This window comes from Perognathus longimembris, chromosome 17, assembly GCF_023159225.1.
Source record: "Perognathus longimembris pacificus isolate PPM17 chromosome 17, ASM2315922v1, whole genome shotgun sequence".
NCBI classification, from domain to species: domain Eukaryota; kingdom Metazoa; phylum Chordata; class Mammalia; order Rodentia; family Heteromyidae; genus Perognathus; species Perognathus longimembris.
The window spans coordinates 55,583,964-55,607,307 of record NC_063177.1 but is presented as its reverse complement, the minus strand read 5'-3'; the positions used below and the strand labels follow the sequence as shown (position 1 = coordinate 55,607,307).

Below are 23,344 nucleotides of genomic sequence, written 5' to 3'. Positions count from 1 at the left end.
GGGGGGGGAGAGGGAGGGTGCGGCGCCCGGCGGGCGGGGCGGGGCCTCGCCCGGGCTCGGGGCGGTTTCGGGGCGCAGCCGTCCCGGGGCGGGGCCGGGCCGGGGCCCCCGCTGCCGGCGGGGCGCGCGCGGGCGCGGGGCGGGCGGGCGGGCGGGGCGGTTGGCGGGCGCGCGGGCGGGGGGCGGGCCGGGCCGGGCGGGGCCCCGCGTGCCCGGGGCGCGCGGGCCAATGGGCGCGCGGCGTTCGGAAAGATGGCCATATATGGACACGTTCTGGGGCCGCGCGCGCCGCCGTCCGCGCGCCCGCCCGCCCGCGGCCGCTTAAAAGGCGGCGGGGCGGCCGCGCTCGGCCTCAGTCGCCGCCGCCCGCCGCGCGCCTCCTCTCGCCGCTCCGCCGCCCTCGCCGCCGCCGCCGCCTCGTCCTCCGCCGGTGAGCGGCCGGGCGCCCCGCTCCGTCCCGGGGGGCGGCGGGGGCGGCGGCGGCGGCGGGCTCCCCGGTCCCCCCGGTTCCCCCCCCCCCGGTCCCCGTGGCGGACGTTGTGCCGCCCGGCGGCGCCCTGACCCGGCCCCCCCTCTGCCCCGCGCGCAGGTCGCCATGGAAGAGGAAATCGCCGCGCTGGTGATCGACAACGGCTCGGGCATGTGCAAGGCGGGCTTCGCGGGCGACGACGCGCCCCGGGCCGTGTTCCCGTCCATCGTGGGGCGGCCGCGGCACCAGGTGGGCGCGGGGGGCGGCGGGCGGGGGGCGGGCGGGCGGCGGCGGCCCCGGGGCCCCGCGGGCGGCCGGCCTGACCGCCCCGGCCCCCCGCCCCGCCCCTCCCCTCCCCGCAGGGCGTCATGGTGGGCATGGGGCAGAAGGACTCGTACGTGGGCGACGAGGCGCAGAGCAAGCGCGGCATCCTGACGCTCAAGTACCCGATCGAGCACGGCATCGTCACCAACTGGGACGACATGGAGAAGATCTGGCACCACACCTTCTACAACGAGCTGCGCGTGGCCCCCGAGGAGCACCCGGTGCTGCTCACCGAGGCCCCCCTGAACCCCAAGGCCAACCGCGAGAAGATGACCCAGGTAGGAGGGAGGGGCCGCCGGCCCCGCCCCGCCCCGCGCGCCCGCCGCCGCCGACACCCGCGTCTCTCTCTCTCTGCCGTCTCCAGGGCTCTGTTCCTCTCCCGCCATCTCCTCCCCGAGGCGCCAGGTTTCTCGTTTGCGTGCCTGCCTGTGTTCTGTTCCTTTCCCACTCACTCATCACGCCGGGGCATGCCGCATGCGGGCGCGGGCGCCGCCGCCGCCGCCCCCCCGGCTGACCCAGCCCGCCCCCCTCCTCCCCAGATCATGTTCGAGACCTTCAACACCCCGGCCATGTACGTGGCCATCCAGGCCGTGCTGTCGCTGTACGCCTCCGGGCGCACCACGGGCATCGTCATGGACTCGGGCGACGGCGTCACGCACACGGTGCCCATCTACGAGGGCTACGCCCTGCCCCACGCCATCCTGCGTCTGGACCTGGCGGGCCGGGACCTGACGGACTACCTCATGAAGATCCTGACGGAGCGCGGCTACAGCTTCACCACCACGGCCGAGCGCGAGATCGTGCGCGACATCAAGGAGAAGCTCTGCTACGTGGCCCTGGACTTCGAGCAGGAGATGGCCACCGCCGCCTCCTCCTCCTCCCTGGAGAAGAGCTACGAGCTGCCCGACGGGCAGGTGATCACCATCGGCAACGAGCGCTTCCGCTGCCCCGAGGCGCTCTTCCAGCCCTCCTTCCTGGGTAGGTGGGGGGGGGCGGGCGCGGCGCGGAGGCTCCGGCCCCAGACGTGGTGGCGGCGGCGGGGCTGAGCCGGCTCTGTCTCCCAGGTATGGAGTCGTGCGGCATCCACGAGACCACCTTCAACTCGATCATGAAGTGCGACGTGGACATCCGCAAGGACCTGTACGCCAACACGGTGCTGTCGGGGGGCACCACCATGTACCCCGGCATCGCCGACCGCATGCAGAAGGAGATCACGGCCCTGGCCCCCAGCACCATGAAGATCAAGGTGGGTGGCGTCCGCCGGCGGGAGGGTGGGGCGGGGCCCGGGCCCAGGCCTGCGCCCTCGTTGATACCCCCCCCCTCCTCCGCAGATCATCGCCCCCCCGGAGCGCAAGTACTCGGTGTGGATCGGCGGCTCCATCCTGGCCTCGCTGTCCACCTTCCAGCAGATGTGGATCAGCAAGCAGGAGTACGACGAGTCGGGCCCGTCCATCGTCCACCGCAAATGCTTCTAGACGGACTGAGCGGGTGCCAGGCGCCTGCTGCAGGAGCTGGTTGTGAAGTACCGATTGGCCCTGGCAGATGTGCACACCTCACGCCGGCCTCACGACTGGAATAAGCCTTTGAAAAGAAATTTGTCCTTGAACCAGCACTGGGTCCTAGAGCTCGTTGCTGATGTTGACCTTGTATTGAAGTTACTGTTCCCTCGGTATATGTTTAATACCCTGTGCATATCTTTGGTTTAAGCCTTCTAGCGCACGCGGCTCGGCCCGGGCCTGGAGGCTCTGCGGTGATCTGGGCAGGGTATTGACGGGTCAGAGCAGACGGTTCCAGGATTTCTAGACGCCGGCGAGAGTTCCTGAAGGAACCCGTTGTCGTTGGTCTCGCCGGTCTCGCCGGGTGGGAAAGTCGGAGCCTTAGAACCCAGTTTCCGTTCCCTGCCGGTGTTTTGTCCCTCCCTCCCGAGCGCCGTGGGTTGTTACTTGCCTTGAGTTGGAAACGGTTTGCATTTACACCTGTAAATTTATTCATTTAATTTATGTAAGGTTTTTTTTGTACTCAATTCCTTAAGAGATGACAACAGATTTTGGTTTTCTACTGTTACGTGAGAACATTAGGCCCCAGCAACACGTCATTGTGTAAGGAGAAAAATAAAAGTGCTGCAGTACACAGGACTGTCTGTTCCCGGGGGGGGGGGGGGGCTGAGAGGGGGGCCCTTGGGGTCCAGGCGAGACTCCCCAATGCCTGGGCTTAGGGTGGGGGGCTTGAGCTGTCCAGAGCCCCGCCGCTCACTGGTTTCCCTGGAGGTGGGATCCGAGAGGGACGCGCGCCCCGCCCTGCCCGGCCTCTAACCGCAGAGCTCAGGCTCCGGGCACCTGGCTGGGCCTCGGCCCCTCTGGGCGTGGCCTGCGCAGCCTCCTGGTTGGCGAGGTGAACCGGCGCCGCGCGCTCAGCACAGCCGGGTCCCACCGGCTGCGGCGGAGGGGGCGTGGCCGCCCGAGACTCCGCACCGGGGCCTTCCGCGCTGGCTCCGCCCTTGGGGGCGTGGCCTCGCGTCCCAGCACCCAGAGCTTCCCGCTGGCCCCGCCCCGGGGGCGTGGCCTCTCGCGTCTCCCCCGAGGCCCGGGGAGGTCTCCGGGCGGCTGTCTGCGGGAAGGTCGGTTGGCCTGGGAGGGAGGCGGGCGTGCGGGAAGGCGAGCCCCGCGGCGGCGCGGCGGGTCGCGGGATTGCCGCCGGAGGCGTGGGCGCTCGGCCCGGCCCGGCCCCGAGGTTTCCCCAGCGGGCCTGTGAGTTCCACCTCCGTGTTTCTACCACGGTGAGGAAGCTTGCACCGGGGTCTGCGCGGGGGGGGAGGGCGGGGGGGGGGGCATGGGGTGGGGCTGGCTGGAGGCGAGGCGTGGGAGCTCCGGCCTCGAGGGGGGAGGGCAGCCGGCCCTGCCTGCGGCCCCACCAGGACCCTCCCTCCCGCCTTCAGGGTTCCAAGGTCAGGCAGAAAGCCTGGGTGTGCTGAGCACGGGGCCCCTGGCTGTCGTCCTACTGACTCCGGAGGCCGAGCGCTGAGGCCCAGAGTTCAAAGCCACACTGGGCAGGAAAGCCCACGGAAACCCCAGTGGCCCAGCACGAGCCTTGAGCACCAGAGCCCAGGGACATCACCCGCACCCGAGTCCCAGCCCGAGGGCCGGTCCCAAGGGAAACGCACAGGAGACCCTGTCTGTCTGTCCGGCTTGGCTGTGCCCGCGCAGTGTAGGCACTGTCTCAGAGGACACAGCAGCGGGTCTTCTCCCGCACCCCAGCAGACCCCGCACACAGCGCTGCCGCCCTGCGCGGCTCCAGCCCCCCCCCCAGCTCCCCAGAGTCCTAATGCCAGTGCTCTCAGCGGTGCACGAGTGCCGTCCTGGGGCTCCAACTCAGGGTCTGGGCCTTTATATTCAAGGCCCGCGCCCTGCTACCTGGGCCACAGCTCCACTTTGGATTGGGCGTGATCATCTCTCATGGACGTTGCTGCCCTGGCTGGCTTTGAACTGCGATCCTCAGATTTCAGCCTTGTGAGTAGCTAGGATGACAGGTTTGAGCATCCAGGTTATCTCTCTCCTTTATTTTTTTAACCAACTTTTTTTTTTTCCAGTCCTGGGCTTGGACTCAGGGCCTGAGCGCCGTCCCTGGCTTCTTTTTGCTCAAGGCTAGCACTCTGCCACTTGAGCCACAGCGCCACTTCTGGCTTTTCTGTGTATGTGGTGCTGAGGGATCGAATCCAGAGCTTCATGCATGCAAGGCGAGCGCTCTACCACTAGGCCACCTTCCCAGCCTCCTCTCTTCTTTTTGGCAGTTGCTGGGGATTGAACTCGAGGCTTGGAGCTTGCCTAGCACTTGAGCCATACTTCCACTTCTTTTGCTTCTGAGTGTTTCACTGTGCTTTGTTTTTCCAGCTAACTTTGTGGTCTAGCCTCGGTTCCTCGCCCCCCACCACACAAGCGCGAGCCGCCCCATCTGACTTCAGTCTCTTTAATCCCCGCTTGCCTGTTTCCTCCGTCCCGGCCGTGGAGGAAGGCGGGGGGGGGGGGGGGGGGACGGCATGCTGCTGTCCTCTGACTTGCTCTTCGGCCCCTTGAATTTCCTCTACCTCTGCTGCCGCGTGTGGCTTGGTTGCCTTCAGTGGTTTTTTAGCAAGCAGACGCCGGTGCTGGCTGGCGGCTGTGTCCGAGGCTGGGCCGGGGAGCCGGGCAGGAGCCGGCCCGCCGCCGCCTGCTTTCCTGAGAAGCCGCCATGGGGATTTTCCTCCTTGCTAAGGGGCCCTAAGCTCCAGAGCCCAGCGGCCAGGACCCACGAGGGAGGGAGGCTGTGCGTTTTCTGCCCCTCCCCGCAGTCCCACCTTTGTCACTGAAGGTCTTAGAAGTCACCAAGCTGGCTGTCCACCCAGGGGGTCAGTGCCGCCTCCCCCAGGGCCCCCCGGGGCTCCGGTGGGACACAGGACAGGAAGTGGCCCAGGCCTGGGGGGGGGGGCTCTCAGGGGACCAGGCCTGTCCACCCAGTCCCTTCTACCGGAAACCTGCAGCCCCGGGCGAGAGGTGGACTTGGGACATTGTGTCTCCTTAGAAGGAGAGCATGTCCCAGAGGGCCCCAAGGGTCCATGGTGGAGCCGCTGGGCTCCGTGACGGAGCCCGCAGCCTGCGCCCCCCCCCCCCCCCGCGGGGGACCCAGCCTGAGCCGGCTGGTGCTCTTCCTGTTCCTGTGGGGCTGGGCTGCCGCCCCTGGCCCAGCCCAGCGCAGTGGAGGAAGAGCGGACCCCATGCGGAGCTGGGGGAGGGGGGTGGGGAGCCCAGGACGCCACCGGCCCCTTAGCACTGGGGGCCCCCAAGCCTGGAGCTTGGATAAATGTCCCCCAAGTGTTCTAGGGGTCCCGGACCACGGACAGGCAGATTTGCCTGCATGTGGATGTGCGTGTACATGTGCCGACGAGGCTCACCCATGCGGAGGGCGCTCACTGACTCACAGCCCTGGCAGGGCTTCAGCGCAGGCCGGGACGCTGCCCCTCAGCCGCGGTGGGTTCGGGCCAGGGTCGTGCCGCCACCCGCAGCTCCGCTCCGGCGTTTCGGCGGTGGATGGAAGGCAGAGTCCGTGCACGTTCCCCGCCCAGGCCGGCGCGCACGCCGCTCCTCGGATCTCTGCCTCCCGAGAAGGGGGGACCGGAGCCCCGGCCGCCTGCGCCTGGCCCCGTAAAAACATTTCCTTTTGAGTTACAAACATTAGGATTCACTTGTTGTGCAGGAAAGTCCTGTTTTTATTTTACTTGTTAATTGATTTTTGTGGTTGGAACCTTAGAGCCCTGTGCACGCCGGGCAAGGGCTCCACCCGACGGCACTCGGACCACCAGTTCTGACCAACGAGCAATGTCTTCACCCTCACCACAGACCACGAACACTTTCATGCCTTCCTCCCTCCTTCCCTCCCTCCCTCCCTCCCTCCCTCCTCCCTCCCTCCCTTCTGCAAGTCCTCTGGGGCTTGGATTCAGGGCCTTAGGCTCTCAGTGTGGTCTACTCACAGTTCTCTACCAGCTTTTTGTTGGTTAATTGGAGATAAGAGTCTGGAAGGTCTGTCTGCCAGGGCTGGCTTTGAACCACGATCCTCAGATGTCAGCCTCAGGTGTGGGCCACCAGCTCCTGGACACGCTTGTGCCTTCCATCTGAGCCTGCCATCGTCCGCCTCTGGGGAGGTTTGTGCAGTTGCAGAAATGCCGTCAGCCAGGGAGCCTATTCTGATGCCTTTTGTCCGATCCCGGGTCCCGTGCCGGCCAGCGCCGGTTCCTCCGCGCTGACGGGAACGCCACGGTTCCTTCCCCATCCGTCTCCGTGAGTAAGAATAGGCGCTGCTGAGGTTTAGTGTGGACCTGAGTTTCGGCGTCCGTCAGAGCACCGTCTCCGGTCGTGTGGTAAGATGGGGTGGTGTTTGTGAGATCGTCAGAGCACCGTCTCCGGTCGTGTGGTAAGATGGGGGTGGTGTTTGTGAGATCGTCAGAGCACCGTCTCCGGTCGTGTGGTAAGATGGGGTGGTGTTTGTGAGATCGTCAGCACTTTCGGAGCTGCTGGTCCTGCTCTGCAGTCCCGCCGGCGTGGAACGCGGTGCCACGTGGCCCCGGCCCTGCGGCAAGGAGCACCGCCGGCTTTGAAACGCGCACGGTACACCTGCCATCCTAACCATGTGTGAGTGGAGTTCATCCACACAACTGCACAGCAATCTCTTGAACTTTTCCTTTCCCTCCCTCCCTCCCTCCCTTGACTCAGGGGCTTGAACTCAGGTCCTTGTAGTCCTGCTTGGCTCTTTTGCTTATGTTGACACTCTACCACTTGAGCTACAGCTACATATACTCTGGCTTTTTGGTGATTCATTGGAGATAAGAGTCTCACGCACTTTCCTGCCCAGGCTGGCTTTGAACCGTGCTCCTCAGAGCTCAGCCTCCTGAGTAGCCAGGCTTCCAGGCGCGAGCCCGGGCACCGGCTCTTCTTATTCTCCTTCTCGCTCAGGTTATAAAGAGGTGAGGTTTTCCAGGCATGGCGGGGGCGGGGGGAGAGTCTGAGGCCAGTGTGGCAGAATTAGCAAGACTTCTTCATCTCCTAACAGGACAAAGGGCCCGGGGGAGGGGACTGTCTCAGGGGTGGAGCCCTTGTCTAGTGGGCGCAGAGCAGAGTCCAGTCCCCAGCACCGGGGGTTTACTTTGGCCTTCTCCCTGGTGGGAGACAGGGAGACGCGCTCCCTCCGCGCCTTGTGTGTGGGTCCCGCGGGTGGATGCATCCCGGATGCCCTTGTCACTTGCGTTTGAAGGCGTTCCTGACCGCACCTCCCTCACCCTGGGCGCGGCTGCGAGGCCTCTGTGGGCGCACAGGACCGACTACCCTCGCCCGTGGCGGGCAGGACATTTTGCGCCACTTCTTTTTTCCTTGGATTGTGGGGCTTGAACTCGGGGCCTGGGCGCTGCCCCTGAGCTTTTCCACTCAAGGCTGGCGCCCCACCCCTGGAGCCGCAGCGCCACGCCTGGCTCTTTTGGGTGGTTCACTGGAGATCGGAGTCCCTCGGGCTTTCCTGCCCAGGCTGGCTTCAAACGCGATCCTTAGACCTCGGCCTCCTGCGTGGCAAAGATCACAGCTGTGAGCCCCCGCGCCTGATTCGGTGCCGCTTTAAATCATTTAGAATTCTTGGTTGGGGACACGATATCCATCCCCACCCCTGGGAAAGGCGCTGCCGGGACCCCCCACCCCCTACTGGGGCAGCGCTGCCGGGACCCCCCGCCCCCCCACTGGGGCAGCCCTGCCGGGACCCCCCCAGCCCCTCCACTGGGGCAGCCCTGCCGGGACCCCCCCCACCCCCTACTGGGGCAGCCCTGCCGGGACCCCCCGCCCCCCCCCCACTGGGGCAGCGCTGCCGGGACCCCCGCCCCCTCCCACTGGGGCAGCGCTGCCGGGACCCCCGCCCCCCCCACTGGGGCAGCCCTGCCGGGACCCCCGCCCCCTCCCACTAGGGCAGCGCTGCCGGGACCCCCCCCACCCCCCCTACTGGGGGCAGCGCTGCCGGGACCCCCCCACCCCCCCACTGGGGCAAGCGCTGCCGAGACCCTCCCCCGCCCCCCCACTGGGGCAGCGCTGCCGGGACCCCCCGCCCCCCCACTGGGGCTAATGCTGGCGGTACAGCTGCGCTCCTACAACGGGGGTGCGCCGCTGGCTCCAGACAGGTCTGCGGGACCCCCGGTCCGCCGCGCGGTGCTGGGGCTGCCGGGCGGGAGCTCGCGGTGTCCCTGGGGCTCCCAAGCCCGCGCCGTCGGGCCAGCCTCCGGCCTGACGCCACCCCCGCCGCGCTTCCGTCCGCCCCCGGAGGGTGGAGGCCGCGGGGGAGACCCGGGCCGCACGCGCGCACACGGGCTCTGCCGTCGGGGCCCGCGTCCACCCCGCGGGCTCGCCCGGCGCCGGCTCCGCGCCCCCCGCGCCTTCCCGGGCCTCGGCGGCGGGAAACAAAGGCCGGGGCTCCGAGCCGCCAGCCCGCCGGGGAGCCGCGTTCTGATTGGCAGAGGCCTGGGCGGCCTGAGCCAATCGCCCGCGCCGCGCTGGGCTGGGAGGCCGCGGCGGCCGCTGGGCGCGCGGCGGGCGGGGCGGGCGGGCGGCGGGCGGGGCGGGCGGGCGGCGGCGGGCGGGGCGGGCGAGCGGCGCCCGGGCCGGACGCCGGGACGCGAGGCCGGCCCTCCGCCCCCTCCCGCCGCCCGGCCTCCGCCTCCCGGCTCGGGACGCGGCACCGAGCTGGCCTGTGACCATCGGCCGCCCCGTCTGGGCGCGCTGTCCGGCGAGGGGCCGAGGAGCCGCCCGCCTGGGCTGGGAGAACGCGCCCCCCCGAGCGAGCGCCCGGGGTGCACGCAGCCCTGCGGCCCAGAGGGGGAGGAAGGGACGGCACTGCGGGGACGATGGCGTCCGGACGGCTGACCCCGGAGCCGGCCCGCAGCCTCGGGACGGAAACCTGCCAGCGCGGGGCGCGAGCGGGGCGCCGCAAGGCTTCCAGGCGCCAGCCCGGGCTCTGTCCCCAAGGGCAGGGCGGCGCCTTCGCAAAGCAGCCCCCAGTCAGCTTTCCTCCTCCCCTCCAACCCGGTTTTAGTCTTATTTTTTGTGCAGGTCCTGGGCCTTGGGACTCAGGGCCTGAGCACTGTCCCTGGCTTCTTTTTTGCTCAAGGCTAGCACTCTGCCACCTGAGCCACAGCGCCACTTCTGGCCATTTTCTATATATGAGGTGCTGGGGAATCGAACCCAGGGCTTCATGTATACAAGGCGAGCGCTCTACCACTGAGCCACGTTCCCCGGCCCTTGCTTGTATTTTTCAGAGAAGGTCTCATGCTTTTACCCAGGCTGGCTTCAGAAGGCTCTCCTCCCTCCTCCCCCTCCTGGGTGGCTGGGATCACAGGTGTGAGCCACCGTGTCTGGTGTGATGTCTCCCAGTGGCTCATGGGTTGGCTGGGTGTGGTGGGTGAAGGACTGACCCCCTCCCCCCCCCCCCCCGTTTTCCCAGCTGCATACAGACACCAGGCAAGCCACCAGAGATCAGTGCAGACCGCCTGACTCCGGCAGGGCCCTCCGCCTAAGCCCGGTAAACACTGCATCCGGGGCCCACCAAAAAGCCTCCCCGCCTCCCTGGACCTCATGGCTTTTCATTAACCTCTGCCTCCTGGCGCGGACATAAAGCCCAGCTCCCGTCCCAGCTCTTGCACACCGGCTCCAGGCCCGCAGAAGGCTGTGTCCCTCCCTGCGCGGTCTCGGTAAACAGTCCTCACCTGTGGGAGATCGAGTCTGGCCTGGTTCCTTCCGTTCTCCTCCATTTTCCTAACAATCAGCACAAATATAACCTCCGCACATAGGAAGGTGAGGCAGGATTTTGAGTTTAAAGCCACCCCGAACTACATAGTGGGACCCGACCTGAAAACAAAATTTTATATGTAAGATAAGCTGTGTGGCAGTGGCTCAGGCCTGCAATCCTAAGTACTCAGAAGCTGAGCGAGAGCTGCGGATCCCAGGCAAAGCCAGCCTGGGGCAGCATACTCTGGGAGACTCTATCTCCTATACATTACTCAAGAAAAGCCAGAAGTGACACTGTGGCTCACGTGGTAGAGCACCGGCCTTGAGCACACAGGCTCAGAGACAGCGCCCAGGCCCTGAGTTCAAGCCCCAGGACCCGCCAAGAAAAGGTGCGGGCATCCAGGAATTGGAAACCCAAGTGTTCAGTGTGGTGGGAGGTCCCCAGGTCCCTGGGGACTGACTGCAGGACAGGTTTCCTGTGGGGACCCGCTCCAAGCACCCCAGCCCCGAGGCAGCCCCCACCGGAGCTGAGCTGACCCCAGTACCACGGCCCGAGACCCACAAAACACTGAGCATTTTGAAATAAACCTCTTCTCTATAAAGCCAGCCCAGCATTTCACACTAGTGACGAAGAAAGGCCCACTGAAGCCGACACGTCGGCTCTCAACTGCTGAGTAATAAATGACCCCCCCAAGTGAGGCTTAAACAGCTCTTAACCCCCATGCAGCATCTGCACGAGGGGGGGGCGGGGGGCGGGCTGGGGTAACTGCAGTGCCCTGGCTGGACTGGAGGGCCCAGCTCTGAGCAGCTCCGCGGCGTCCTGTCCGGATGGAGGGAGGAGAAGGAGGCCGAGGCAGACAGAAGCTGGCGCGGTCCATTCCCTCATCCAGAAGAGTGAGCACCCTGCTCGGCCCGGGGGGGGGGGGGCAGGCCTGCCCGGCCCGTGGAAGGGAAGCTGGGTGCGAGCTGCTGGCCCGCATGACAGCTGTTGTGTCTCAGAGTGCGTGCTTTAAGCGCTCATTAGCCAGTGTTGTGACAGGGCAACTCTCCGGGCTTCAGTCTGCAAGGGCCACACCCCGAAAGCCACTCGGGCTCCTCTGGTCCTTGAGAAGGCGTGACGCCTCCACCCTCTCCTTCTTTTCCTTTGTGGTGCTAGCACTGGCTGGGCACGGTCTCTCAGCCTTCTCTGCAAAGGCTGATGCTTCTACCTCTGGAGCCTCAGCTCCACTTCTGGTTTTTTGGAGGTTCATTGGCAATAAGAGTCTCATGGGCTTTCCTGCCCTGGATGGCTTTGAACCCGGATCCTTAGATCTCAGCCTCCAGAGCAGCTGGGATTCTAGATATGAGCCACAACACCCGGAGCTCTCGATTTCTTTGTGCTGGAAATACCCGTTATTTGCTGTGCCGGGTGGAGGTCAGATCTGGCCGGCGCCATCATTGGCCACAAGGCGAATTGCACTATCTGGCATCTTGTCTTGATGGTGAGCCTGAATTCCTAGAGGAAGGGAAGTCCCATCCCCAGGTGATGGGTGTTCTTGAATCCCTGGAGACAGGGGTTGGACACTTGGGCCTATTGGTTACTGATGCTGTCAGTCAAGTGCCTGGGACTGGGAGCTTCCTGTGACCCTGCCCCCTGCCCTGACCCTATTTAGGGTCAGATCATGCCATGCCACCTGGCTCTGTCTTCACATCCTATGTCCGCTCACCATGCCTCCCCCGTCAGCGCTCATTGGAGCTGGATTGGTGTGTTGGTGCTGTTTGGTTCTTTCTTTCCTGTCTGGCCTGTTTCCTGATAGTGTTAAGTGTCTTTGTGGGCCGCAGGCCTTGTAACAACTGGCTGCCTGCAGACTGCGAATGCTCTAATAAAGCCTCCAAGAGTTGGTCCTTCAAAATGTGTCTTCTCAGATCATTTACCACTTAACAGTTGAAAATAAATCCCCTTTTGTGTTGCTGATTTTTCCCATCTTGATGTGGATTCAGGAAGACACGGGATCCAAACCATCCCCCCAGCCACAACCCTGTGAGGCCCTGGAGGGGTCAGCCCTGCGGCCTGGGCGTGGGAGCCAGGTGCCGGGTGGGGGTGGGGGCCGGGTGGCCTGAGGAGGAGGGGGGGGTCCTCCAGGACTGACTGGTGTCCCGGCTGGCAAGGACTGGTGGGGGTGGGGGATGGCTCACTGGGAGCTGGGGAGTAGGCCTCCATTGTGTGTCCTGTGCTGGGAAAGACAGACAGCGTCCCCGCCGGACATAGCGCCTGTGCGGAGCCTGGGCGACCGCGGCTCCCTCCTCCCTCAGCAGGGAGCTTGGGAACCCCCCCCCCCCCGGCGGTGTCCTCCCTCCTGGGGGTGCCTCTCCCTGCATCCCTGGCACCACTTGCCCCAACCCCTGCCACATCTGATGTCCTCGCGTGTGGCGGGGGCTGAGGCTCCGTCTCTGGCTGCGGAGCAACTGGGAAGGGTAGGCTCGCCATCTTGGCCTAGTTCCTGGCTGCCCCCCTCGGCGTGCGCGGCCCCCCTGGTGTGTTGGGATGGAAACCCAGCAGGGTGGCCGGGAGCCGGCTGAGGCCTGAGTGCGGATTCACAGCGGCGGCGGCCGGGCGGCCCGCAGGTCCCAGCCCCAGCCCCCAGCCCCCGCCCCCAGCCCCAGCCCCCGCCCAGCCCCAGCCCCAGCCCCAGCCCCCGCCCCAGCCCCCGCCCCAGCCCCCGCCCCAGCCTCCAGCCCCCGCCCCAGCCTCCAGCCCCCGCCCCCGCCCCCGCCCGCGCCCCCGCCCCAGCCCCCGCCCCCGCCCCAGCCCAGCCCCCGCCCCAGCCCCCGCCCCCGCCCCAGCCCCGCCCCCGCCCCAGCCCCAGCCCCAGCCCCAGCCCCAGCCCCCGCCCCAGCCCCAGCCCCAGCCCCAGCCCCCGCCCCCAGCCCCCAGCCCCCGCCCCAGCCCCAGCCCCAGCCCCAGCCCCCGCCCCAGCCCCCGCCCCAGCCCCCGCCCCAGCCCCCGCCCCAGCCTCCAGCCCCCGCCCCAGCCCCCGCCCCAGCCCCAGCCCCAGCCCCAGCCCCCGCCCCAGCCCCCGCCCCAGCCCCCGCCCCAGCCTCCAGCCCCGCCCCAGCCTCCAGCCCAGCCCCAGCCCCAGCCCCAGTCCCAGCCTCAGCCCCAGCCCCAGCCCCAGCCCCAGCTCAGCCCCCGCCCCCCGCCCCCGCCCCCGCCCCCCCCACCCCCGCCAGGCAGGACCCGCCAGCGGCAGCCTGGTGGGTCGGGGCAGGCTGGGCAGGTGAGCAGGACCCCATGGGGGCTCCCCGCTCAGGCGGGGGGGGGGCGGTAACCAGGGGGCGCCGTGGGGCTGCGGGCCCCAGCGCGGCCTGCGGCCTCCGGCCCTCCCGGCTCGGGGCCCTCGGGGCGCGGCCCCAACGAGGGGGGGTGGAGGCGGCGGGCCGGCCTCCATGGCCGCTCCGGACAGATCCGGACGCGAGTGCCGAGTCCAGAGCGCCCGGGCCCGGGCTCCCAGCGGGCTCCGCCTCCGCCCGCCAGCGTCACCACACCCACCCTGCCCTTCCCGCCACCCCGGCGGGCACGGCTGCCGTGGGGGTGCGGGTCACACGGCAGGGGGCACACCACGGGGGTCAGGGTCACAGGGCAGGGGTCACACGGCGGAGGTCAGGGTCACTCCGCTGGGGTCACACCGCGGGGATCAGGGTCACAGGGCGGGGGTCACACCGCGGAGGGTGCATCCTGGCTGGGGGGTCCGAGCCCCGCCCAGCGGCCGCGGCCCCTGCTGTGCGTGGGGGGGGCGGGGAGCTGCGGGCGGGAGGGCAGCCCGCGAAGGCGGGGCCCACGCGCGCCCTCCCCCGGCCGAGTGCGCATGCGCAGCCCCCAGAACTCCGCCTCCGCATGGTGATTGGCCCGGGCGGCCGCCCTTTCAGCCAATGGGTGACGGCGGCTGGCGAGCCCGGCGGTGCGAGCCACGTGTTCTCTGCGCCCGACCGGTGCGGTTCCGGCCGGCGGCCTGCGGACCCGGACCCGGCGGCCTGCGCGACCCGGACCCGGCGGCCTGCGCGACCCGGACCCGGCGGCCTGCGGGAACCCGGCGGCCTGCGGGACCCGGACCCGGCGGCCTGCGCGACCCGGACCCGGCGGCCTGCGCGACCCGGACCCGGCGGCCTGCGCGACCCGGCGGCCCCCTGGGTGAGACCAGTGCGAGGCGCCGTTTGCGGGGTGCAGAGACTCCCGCCCTCCCCGCTGGGTCTGGGCCCCCGACCCCGGCCCGTCCTGGGCGCCTCGCCGGGCTCCGGGCGTCGCCTCCGCTCCCCGAGTTGCCCCATTCCGGAGTCTGCCTGCCCATAGCCAGCCAGCCTGCCGGGCTCGGCGGTCCCGGTCCGCAGCACCTGAGCGGCCGCGCCGGAGGATCCGGGATGCGAGGTCAGCGGGGGACCGCGCACGAGAGCCTGCCTCAGAAACGAACCCGCAGAAGGGCACACCAGGCAGCAGAAGACGTTTTATTGCTTCTGGTGCTGGCTTGAACTCAGGGCCGGGAGCCTGAGGGGCTCCGCGCTCGTGGGGCCCGGTCACTTGGGCCCCGGCGCCCCTCCTGGCTCTTTGGCAGTTAATGGGAAATGAGAACCCACAGGCTTTCCTGCCCGAGTAGGCTTTGCAGTGCGGTCCTGAGCTGGGACTGCAGGTGTGAGCTACTGGGGCCCAGGAAGCAGTGGACTCTTTTCTGACTTGTAAATAATTCAGGTGGATATGTTGTGCATAATAAAAATTACTGCTTCAGCCAGGAGCCTGTCATCTTGGCCGTTCAGGAGGTTGAGATCTAAGGACCCCGGATCTAAGCCAGCCACAGCAGGAAAGCCCATGAGACTCTTACTACCAATTAACCACCAAAGAGTCAGAAGTGGAGCTGTGGTTCCAGTAGTAGGGCACCAGCCTTGAGTGGAAAAGCTAAGGGACAGCACCCAGATCCTGAGTTCAAGCCCCAGTGGGGGAGCACGCACAGACATGCTTGCGCGCGCACGCGCGCGCACACACACACACAGACAGAGCTGTCTGATAAGTGGTAGTGAGGATGCAGAGAACCTGAAACCCTACCATAATGCCAGTGTTGTTTGTCAGTCCTCAGAGCTAAACTGGTGTGACACAAGTTTCACACCTAATACACAACCAAGGGGCTTCAGAGGCATCCTGGATACCAGTCTTCAAAAAGTTACTGCAGGGGCTGGGAACGTGGCCTAGTGGTAGAGAGCTCGCCCAGCATGCAGGAACCCCTGGGTTCGATTCCTCAGCACCACATATACAGAAAACGTCCAGAAGTGGCGCTGTGGGCTCAGGTGGTAGAGTGCTAGCCTTGAGCAAAAAGAAGCCAGGGACAGTGCTCAGGCCCTGAGTTCAAGGCCCAGGACTGGGAAAAAAAACAAAACAAAAAAGCTGGGCTCAAGTGGGGGAACCTCAGCCTGGCTAGTACAAAAAGTCACTGCAGTGCTGCTCACCACAGCCGAAAGGAAGGAACAACTCACATAGCTTCTATGCCTCACAGAGGGCTGGGAAAACAAATGTGGAATACACATACAATGAGACCTCCGGAACAAGGAAGGAAATACACACACACACACAGCAGCATCACGGCTTTGAAAACATTCTGCTAGGAAAAACAAGCCAGACACAAAGGACAAATAGCAGATAATTCTACTTATGTGAAACATCTAGAATAGGAAAATTAAAAGCCCAGACGGTGAGGGTTTCCAGAGGCCGGGACACTACTGCTTCCCGAGTGCGAGTTCTCTGGGTAGCAGTGTGTCTGCAAGTGCTTCGTGGTGGCGGCTTGCACAGCACTGCGGATGAATTGTATAGTGATACATTTTTCTGCACATATATTTACAACTAAAAATTAATTATTTCAGAGGAACTGGCCCGTAATCCTAGCTACTCAGGAGGCTCAGACCTGGAGGATTAAGGCTCAAAGCCATCCAGGTTTACAGCCACCACATCTGGCCATTTTTTTTCTTTTCATTGGAGACCAAGTCTTGTGTAGTCCACTCTGCCCCTGACCTTGAGCTTCTCCTGCTTTAGCGTCCCAAGTGCTGGGATTACACACGTTCCCCTGCTTCCCCCTAGAGCAGCTTCAATTTTGGTTCCCGAGTTGCCTGCAATTCAATCAGGAAGCCGGGGCCTCGCTGGGGGCGCCCCGCCCCCCTCTTCGCTGGGCGCCCTTCCGACCGTGACCGCTGGAGGGCGATCCCGCACCGCGCCTGCCGGCTGCCCGGCTCCCCCGAGGGCCCTGCGGGGGGGGGGGGGGGGGGAACGGCCGTGATCTCCCGGCTCACAGTGGGACTGCGCTGAGAGACGGGAAGGGCGGCCGCAGAGACTTCAGGCCGGGGGCCGCGGCCCCCCTCGGTGGTGACTCCACCTCCCCAGTTGTGTTGCAGTTCACGAAATCAAGATGAGAACCTAGAGACAGGTCCGGGGTTCCGTGAGCCCCTTCTCTCCTCCCAACGTCCGGTGCGTCTCCGGATCCTGCCTCTGCGCCCAGACCCTCCGCAGGCGGCAGCTTGACTGCGCCGGCTGCCAGGCGTCCGGGCGCCGAGCACACAGCCCGGGCCCACCCTCTCCAACGCCCGCGGACCCGTCCTCAACTCCAGGCCCAGCGCCACACCCAAAGACGGAGCTGGGGACTTGGCGAGCCTCTGTCACCCTTTCCCTCCCTAGCCTTCTGCAGCTGACCCTCGTGGCTTGGAGAATGGCCGGCACTACCTAGGGCTTATGGCGACGGCAGGGCTCCTGCAGGGCCCCAGCACCGACTCTCAGGGGCTTCCTGCACCCCCAGCCGGCCCCCGAGGGGCAGTGTGCGCCCCGGTGCCCTCTCAGCCTCCAGCCGGGGCCCTGCGCAGAGGTGCTGGCTGGCCACTCTGCTTTCCCTGGGGGGGGGGGGGTGCAGATGGCCCTCGTGGCCACAGGCGAGGGGCCCCTGGCTCGGCAGTGGTCACCGGGCGTCGAGGGGCAGAGCGGTCTGCAGCGCAGTCGCTGGGGGGGCCGCTCCGGCTTGGGGCTCACGCAGGGGCGCCCGGATGTGCCGGGCTCAGGGCGGCGTGGCTGGCTGTGACTGCCGTGGCGGGGCGCGTGGCCGGCTCCAGAATCTCTGCGCGCCCTTGGCAGCGTGGGCACAGGGAGGCCCGGGCCGGGCCTGTGCAGGAAGACGACTCCCGCCCACACTGGGGCCTCCGGGGGCTGGGGCCGGGCGGCGCAGCCCCTGTCCCTGGCTAGGTGGGCCACGGAGCAGCTGGCCCCTGGTGACCCAGGCCCCGGCCAGCACCCCCACATCTGCCTCCTCCAGACTCCCAGCCGCCCCCTCCGGGTGGAGACCCCCAGCTCCCGGAGGCCTCCGGTGAGGGCTCTGCGGGGCCAAAGTGCTGAGGGCTGGCCGAGACGCCTCGGGTGCCGGCCCCTTGGGTGAGAGGCGCCCGGGTGGCCCCCCCCCCCAGGAACCCGCCTCCCCGCCACCTCTCAGCAGGAGGGAGGGAATATGCCTGAAGCCTCGTGGGGCAGAGGTCATCCCCGGGAGGCCAGGCCCTGCTGCCCCGGGCTCTGCTCCCCTCTTCCCTCCCGCTCGCTCTGCTCCCAGACGTGGATGGGGCCTGTTTAATTGATTCAATTTGTCCAGTAGTAAAAAATGCTCCGCAGATGTCAGCCACCTAGTGTTCCGTGCTAGGGAGGCTGCTCAGACCCCGCAGCTCCAAGTCCTTCAGACGCCACCGGTGCCAGGCCGCTGGGGGGGGGGCCCTGGTCTGCACAGGGCTTTCTGGAAACTAGACGTGGTGGCTCAGTACACCAGAAGTGAGGTTCTATCCGAGGCTGAGGGAGTGGGGTTGCCCCACCAACAAAATGCCACTGTGGGGGGGACTTGGGTTGCCCGGGAGACGGCCTCATTGGGGTGGCCACCTCAGGCTCTGGGCCACTGTCAGGGCTCTCTCTTCCTCTCCTTGGGTTTTGGGGGCTCCGTCCCCTCAGTGAGAGTTGGGTGGAAGGCTGAGGGCTGCAAGGCCTCCTCCGCAGCCCAACCGGACAGCGAGCGGGCTCCCGTCCACGGCCCGCGGCACCAGGGCCGCCCAGCCTCCCCGGGACGTGCTCTCGGGCAGTTTCCACGGGGAGGTGGTGGGTCTAGAGGTCAGGAGGCCCAGCCCTGAACCCCTGACCCCCCCCAACTCAGCCCAGAGTCCTCTTTTCCTGAGGGCGCCTGACTCCTGGGGCCACCACTTTCCACCCCCGAGGGCGGGCGCTGCCTCCTCTGAATTGATGGAAGAGCGAGGCTCGGCCCCGAGGGGCAGGGCTGTGTGGGGAGTGTGCCCAGCTGGCCAGGCCGCGGCCCGGTCCCCACCCCAGCCCCACCTGCGAGAACTCCCAGCAGTAGCTGGGGCTGAAAACTGGCTGGCGGGAGGAGAGCCCGGCCACGCTGCACCCCCGCTGGGCGACCGCCCACGAGCTCCCTCGCAGGGCCACACCGAGCCCGGCCACGGGACGCAGGGGTTTGGAGGGAGCCGGCGGCCCTGCCGCAGCTCCCCGGCGCCGGAGGAAACCGGGGCACGGAGACCGGGGCCGAGGGCGAGCGGGCTCGCCCGGGGTCAGGCCTCGTGCGGGCGCTGGCGGGCGGTGGCCCGGGCTCGCCGGCGGGAACCAGCCCGGGGCCCGGGGAGGGGCGCGGGGCCGGGGAGGGCGCGGAGCCCGACGAGCCCGGGGTGGGCGCGCGGCGCGGGCTCCCAGAACAAAAGGGCGCCCCGCCCCCGCCCCGCCGCCCCCGCGCAGGCCAATCAGCGCGCCCGCCGCGGCCCGCGCCTCCTGATTGGCTTCCTGGCGGCCAATCGCGCGCCGGGGCCCGGAGCCCCGGCGGCCCCACGTGGGGCGGTGCGCGGCGGCCGGCGCGGGCGGGGCGCGGGGCTCAGCCGCGCGTGGTGCGCTCGGGGGGCCGGCGGCGCCCCGCTCCGCGCCGGGGGCCGCCCCGCCCGCCGCGCCCGGCCTCCCCGGCCCCGCTCCCCCCGCCGTCCCCGCCGCGGTGCCCCCCGCCCCGCCGTCCCCGCCCGCCGTCCCCCGCCCGGGTCCCCCGCCGCGGTGCCCTCCGCCCGCCCGGGTCCCCCCGCCCGCCGTCCCGGCCCGCTGTCCCCGCCGCGGTGCCCCCCCGCCCGCCCGCCGTCCCCCCGCCGCGGTGGCCCCCCGCCCGCCCGCCGTCCCCCCGCCCGCCGTCCCCCGCTGTCCCCGCCGCGGTGCCCTCCGCCCGCCCGGGACCCCCCGCCCGCCGTCCCCCGCCCGGGGCCCCGCCGCGGTGCCCTCCGCCCGCCGGGACCCCCCGCCCGCCGCTCCCCCTGCCCGCAGTCCCCCGCCGCGGTGCCCTCCGCCCGCCCGGGACCCCCCGCCCGCCGCTCCCCCTGCCCGCAGTCCCCCCGCCCGCAGTTTCCCCGCACGCCCGCCGGCAGGCGCGGGGCCGCGACGGAAGCGGAGCGCGGGCGGGCCGGGCCCGCAGGCCGAGGGCCGGAGCCGGTGGGCGGGGGAGGAGGACGCGGCCGCGGCGGGCTGCGGAGCGGAACGCCCGGGGATGTTCGCCGCTCCGGGCCATTGACGCGGCTGACGCGGTGCGGCACGGCCGCCGCCGGGGCCCGCGGGGAGCGCGGAGCGAGGGCGAGGGGAGCCGCTCGGGGGACCCCGGGCCGGGGGAGGGGGGGGCTCGTGTGCCCGGCGGGGAGGAGCGCACGCCCGCCGCCCCCAGCCGTGGCCCCCCCGAGGCCCCGGGCGGGACTGCGGCTCGCTCGCTCCGTGACCCGGGCGGGGCCTCCGGGGGAGCCCCCCCCCCCCCCCCCGCGCTGCGGCCCGCCCCAGGCTGCCTGCCTTCGGGGCCGGGGTGACCTCGGAGTTTGGACTCGGGCTGAGAGGATTCCCGGGGCACAGCCTGTGCTGGCGGTGGAGGCCTCGGAGCTGGGGCAGCCGCCCCCCCCCCCCCCCCGCCCCTAGAGGAGGGGGCAGGTCCAGATGTGGAGACGGTTGTGCTTCCACAGAGTGGGCCCTGCCCAAGTCCAAGGTGAAGCCCGGGGCGGGAGAGGCTCAGGAGGGGGGGCGCGGCAGGGTGGAGACAGAGGAGGGGAGGCTACCCCCACCCCCCACCCCCGCCACACGCACACCCCACACGGGGCCCTTCAAAGGGCGGTGGTGGGATGGTGGAGAAGCGCCAGGGGGCCTCGGGTGTTACAGGGAGGTGGCACCGGGTGGACCACGGCTGTGTGCAGCGCTGCCTGTGCCACCTGGGAATCAGGGGACCCTGGACCCCCCCACCCCCACCTGTCATGTGGGATTGCCGGCCAGGCTGGAGGGGGGGGTGTCGGAGCACCGTGTCTTGCACTTGGTAATTACAGGCTCAGTGAGTAGACGTGAGCTGTCCGCGTGAGTGTGGCCGTGGCGGGGGGGGGGGGCTGGCGCGGGGGCGGCCGCCCGTGGGCACGGCGGGCGCGTTGGGTGAGGATGGATGGAGTCTCGTCCCGCCACGCGAGGCAGGCAGACATCGCGGTTCCACCAGCCACGGTCTTGCGGCGCCCAGGGGGCCTCAGCGGGCCCACGGAGCTCAGGGACGGTGCCCAGGCCCGCGCTGCGTTCCAGCCCCAGGACCCCCCGCCCCCCGCACGTGGAGTGAGTGCTCCCCCTCTAACCTTGCACAAGGACGGGCTTGTACACCCGCCAGGTGGGCAGTGCCCCCCACCCGAATGCAGGCCGGCCCGCGCTCCCCTTTCCCTGGCCGCTCTCTGCCGGGTCGTCCAGGTTCCGAGCCCGCACCCGGGCTCGTTCTGCTCGGCGGGGCCTGGTGGCCAGGTGTCCGCACCTCCCCGGGTGCGGGAGCCGGGCCTGGCGCGGGCCCCGTCCCGCAGATGCTGGCCGCCGCTCGCACGCCTCCCGGGTCCGTGTGGAGGCGGCGCTTTGTATGACACGGTGGCCGCCAGGCCCACACCCAGCCCGGCTCGCCTCTCCTTCCTGTGGGTGGCTGGGCGCGCCCCTCCCTTCCGCTCCCCAAAGCCCCCGTGTTGGGGGGGGGGGTCCTGCAGGTGCGGTGCGGTGCTGCTTGGGAGCTCCAGCCACAGCCTCTCCGCATGGCTGTGCCCAGCGCCGAGGGGGAGACGGGGAGCCGGGAGCTGCGGTGCTGCGGCCAGAGCAGAGGGCGCAGGCCACGGAGGCGAAGGGCGTGGGCCACGGAGGCGAAGGGCGCGGGCCACGGAGGCGAAGGGTGCGGGTCGGAGGGCGCGGGCCACGGAGGCGCGGGAGCGGAGGGCCACGGAGGCGCGGAGCGGCCGGACTCGGCCTTGAGGGCTGGGAGGCTGTGCCCACGCTTCCAGCTGGGTGCCAGGGACGCCGCGGTGGACACCAGACGGGGGCTTCTCCTCCTGTCCTGATGGCCCCGGGAGGCAGCAATCAAATCAAGCCGCAGTGCACACAGAATTATCGGCCACCATGGTGTGCGTCCTACGGGAGCGGCATTCGGCTTGCAGGACAGTGACATCCGGCTTGCAGGACAGTGACATCCAGCTTGCAGGACAGTGACATCCAGCTTGCAGGACAGTGGCAGCCGGCTTGCAGGACAGTGACATCCGGCTTGCAGGACAGTGACATCCAGCTTGCAGGACAGTGCAGCCGGCTTGCAGGACAGTGGCAGCCGGCTTGCAGGGACAGTGGCAGCTGGCTTGCAGGACAGTGACATCGGCTTGCAGGACAGTGACATCCGGCTTGCAGGACAGTGACATCCGGCTTGCAGGACAGTGGCATCCGGCTTGCAGGCAGGACAGTGACATCCGGCTTGCAGGACAGTGACAGCCGGCTTGCAGGACAGTGGCAGCTGGCTTGCAGGACAGTGACATCCGGCTTGCAGGACAGTGACATCCGGCTTGCAGGACAGTGACATCCGGCTTGCAGGACAGTGACAGCCGGCTTGCAGGACAGTGGCAGCTGGCTTGCAGGACAGTGACATCCGGCTTGCAGGACAGTGACATACCGGCTTGCAGGACAGTGACATCCGGCTTGCAGGACAGTGACATCCAGCTTGCAGGACAGTGACAGCCGGCTTGCAGGTAGCCAGAGCCCCTGACCCGCTGCACCTGCAGAAGTGAGGAGCAGACCCGCAGGACAGTAGAGGGTGGGCCCTGCGGCGGAGTGGGGGGCTGAGCTGCCGGGGCCGGGGCTCCACAGAAACCTGATGGCCCACACCCCCCAGGAGCCGGGCGTGCGCCTCGCAGTGCTGCCCCCCACCCACGGGGCTCCTTTCTCAGCGTCTCAGATGTTGCTCACGTGCTGGCCGTTTCCTCCGCAGTCCCACAGGTGGGAAGCGAGAAAGGGCACAGGCTGCTCGTGGGCGCTGCTCCTGGCTCGTGGCACCGCCGTCCACATTGCTGGCTGGAACTTGCTCCCGTGGCCACGGGGAGCCGCAGCAGAGAGGCCGGGCGATGCGATTCCCACTGTGGGCAGCCAGGCGCCCAGTCACAGGTTGGGGTCTGTTACCGAGGTAGAAGAGCTGGGGGGGGGGGTGGAGCCACAAGGGGCTCTGTGCCACGATGCTCCACAGCCCCACCGGCGAATCCCACCCTCCTGGCTCTTTCCATCGCACTTCCACAGGAGGAAGCTGGCCTGCCGGGCAGCCGCAGCGGAGAGTGAGCCCGGCCACGGGCGCTCCTTCGGTGACACACCGCCCTGCCCACGCCGCTGCCTGTAGGAAAGGCAGCGAGGCCTCGCTGTGAGCACCAGATGCACTTGGCAGAGTCAGTCAGAGAGCGGGCAGAAGGTGGACCCCACCCGCCCTGCACCCTCTCCGCCTCCCCTGGCCCAGCGCGTGGCTGGAGCCTGGGTGGCTGCTCTGAGTGACCACTGCTTGTGAGAACCAGACGCTAACAAGGTGAACGGGAAGGTCAGCCACCAGGTCAGGGGTGGGGTAGTGGGCACCTGTTACCCCCAGCTACCTGGGAGGCTGAGGCAAGAGAACTCACTGCCCAGGAGTTTAGGGGCAGCATGGTGAACACCCACCGTAAGAGCCCATCTCAAGAGAAGCCAGAACAAAGCTGGGCACTGGTGGCTCACGTCTGTATCCCTAGCAACTCAGGAGGCTGAGATCTGAGGATGGCAGTGCAAAGCCAGCCCAGGCAGGAAAGTCCTTGAGACTCTTCAGTAAACTACCCAGAAAAAGCTGAAGTGGCGCTGCGGCTCAAGTGGTAGAGTGCTAGCCTTGAGCACAGAGAGGCTCAGGGACAGTGCCCAGGCTCTCTGAGTTCCAGCCCCATA

General features: G+C 68.3%; 1 protein-coding gene across 2 annotated transcripts; it reads left to right on the top strand.

The window, feature by feature from the left end:
* The first annotated feature begins 366 nt into the window (after positions 1-366).
* Positions 367-4,301, top strand: Actg1 (actin gamma 1). Of its 2 annotated transcripts, XR_007213866.1 has the most exons (7): positions 367-430; positions 590-718; positions 832-1,071; positions 1,333-1,771; positions 1,858-2,039; positions 2,125-2,627; positions 4,289-4,301. XR_007213866.1 is itself a non-coding variant. In XM_048367352.1 (6 exons), exons 2-6 carry the CDS (start codon positions 596-598, stop codon positions 2,266-2,268), a joined length of 1,128 nt encoding a protein of 375 aa, XP_048223309.1. In that variant the 5' UTR covers positions 367-430; positions 590-595; the 3' UTR covers positions 2,269-2,923. The 2 variants fall into 2 exon arrangements, 1 of the variants encoding a protein (XP_048223309.1); XM_048367352.1 differs by lacking the exon at positions 4,289-4,301 and having other exon boundaries at positions 2,125-2,923.
* Positions 4,302-23,344: the final 19,043 nt, after the last annotated feature.

What these genes read in the sequence shown, in the direction of transcription:
- Actg1 (XM_048367352.1), top strand. Translation starts at nt 596, where the DNA reads ATGGAAGAGGAAATCGCCGCGCTGGTGATCGACAACGGCTCGGGCATG. An exon ending in TGGGGCGGCCGCGGCACCAG is followed by an intron (nt 719 to 831) that starts GTGGGCGCGGGG and finishes CCCTCCCCGCAG; the next exon opens with GGCGTCATGGTGGGCATGGG. An exon ending in CTTCCAGCCCTCCTTCCTGG is followed by an intron (nt 1,772 to 1,857) that starts GTAGGTGGGGGG and finishes TCTGTCTCCCAG; the next exon opens with GTATGGAGTCGTGCGGCATC.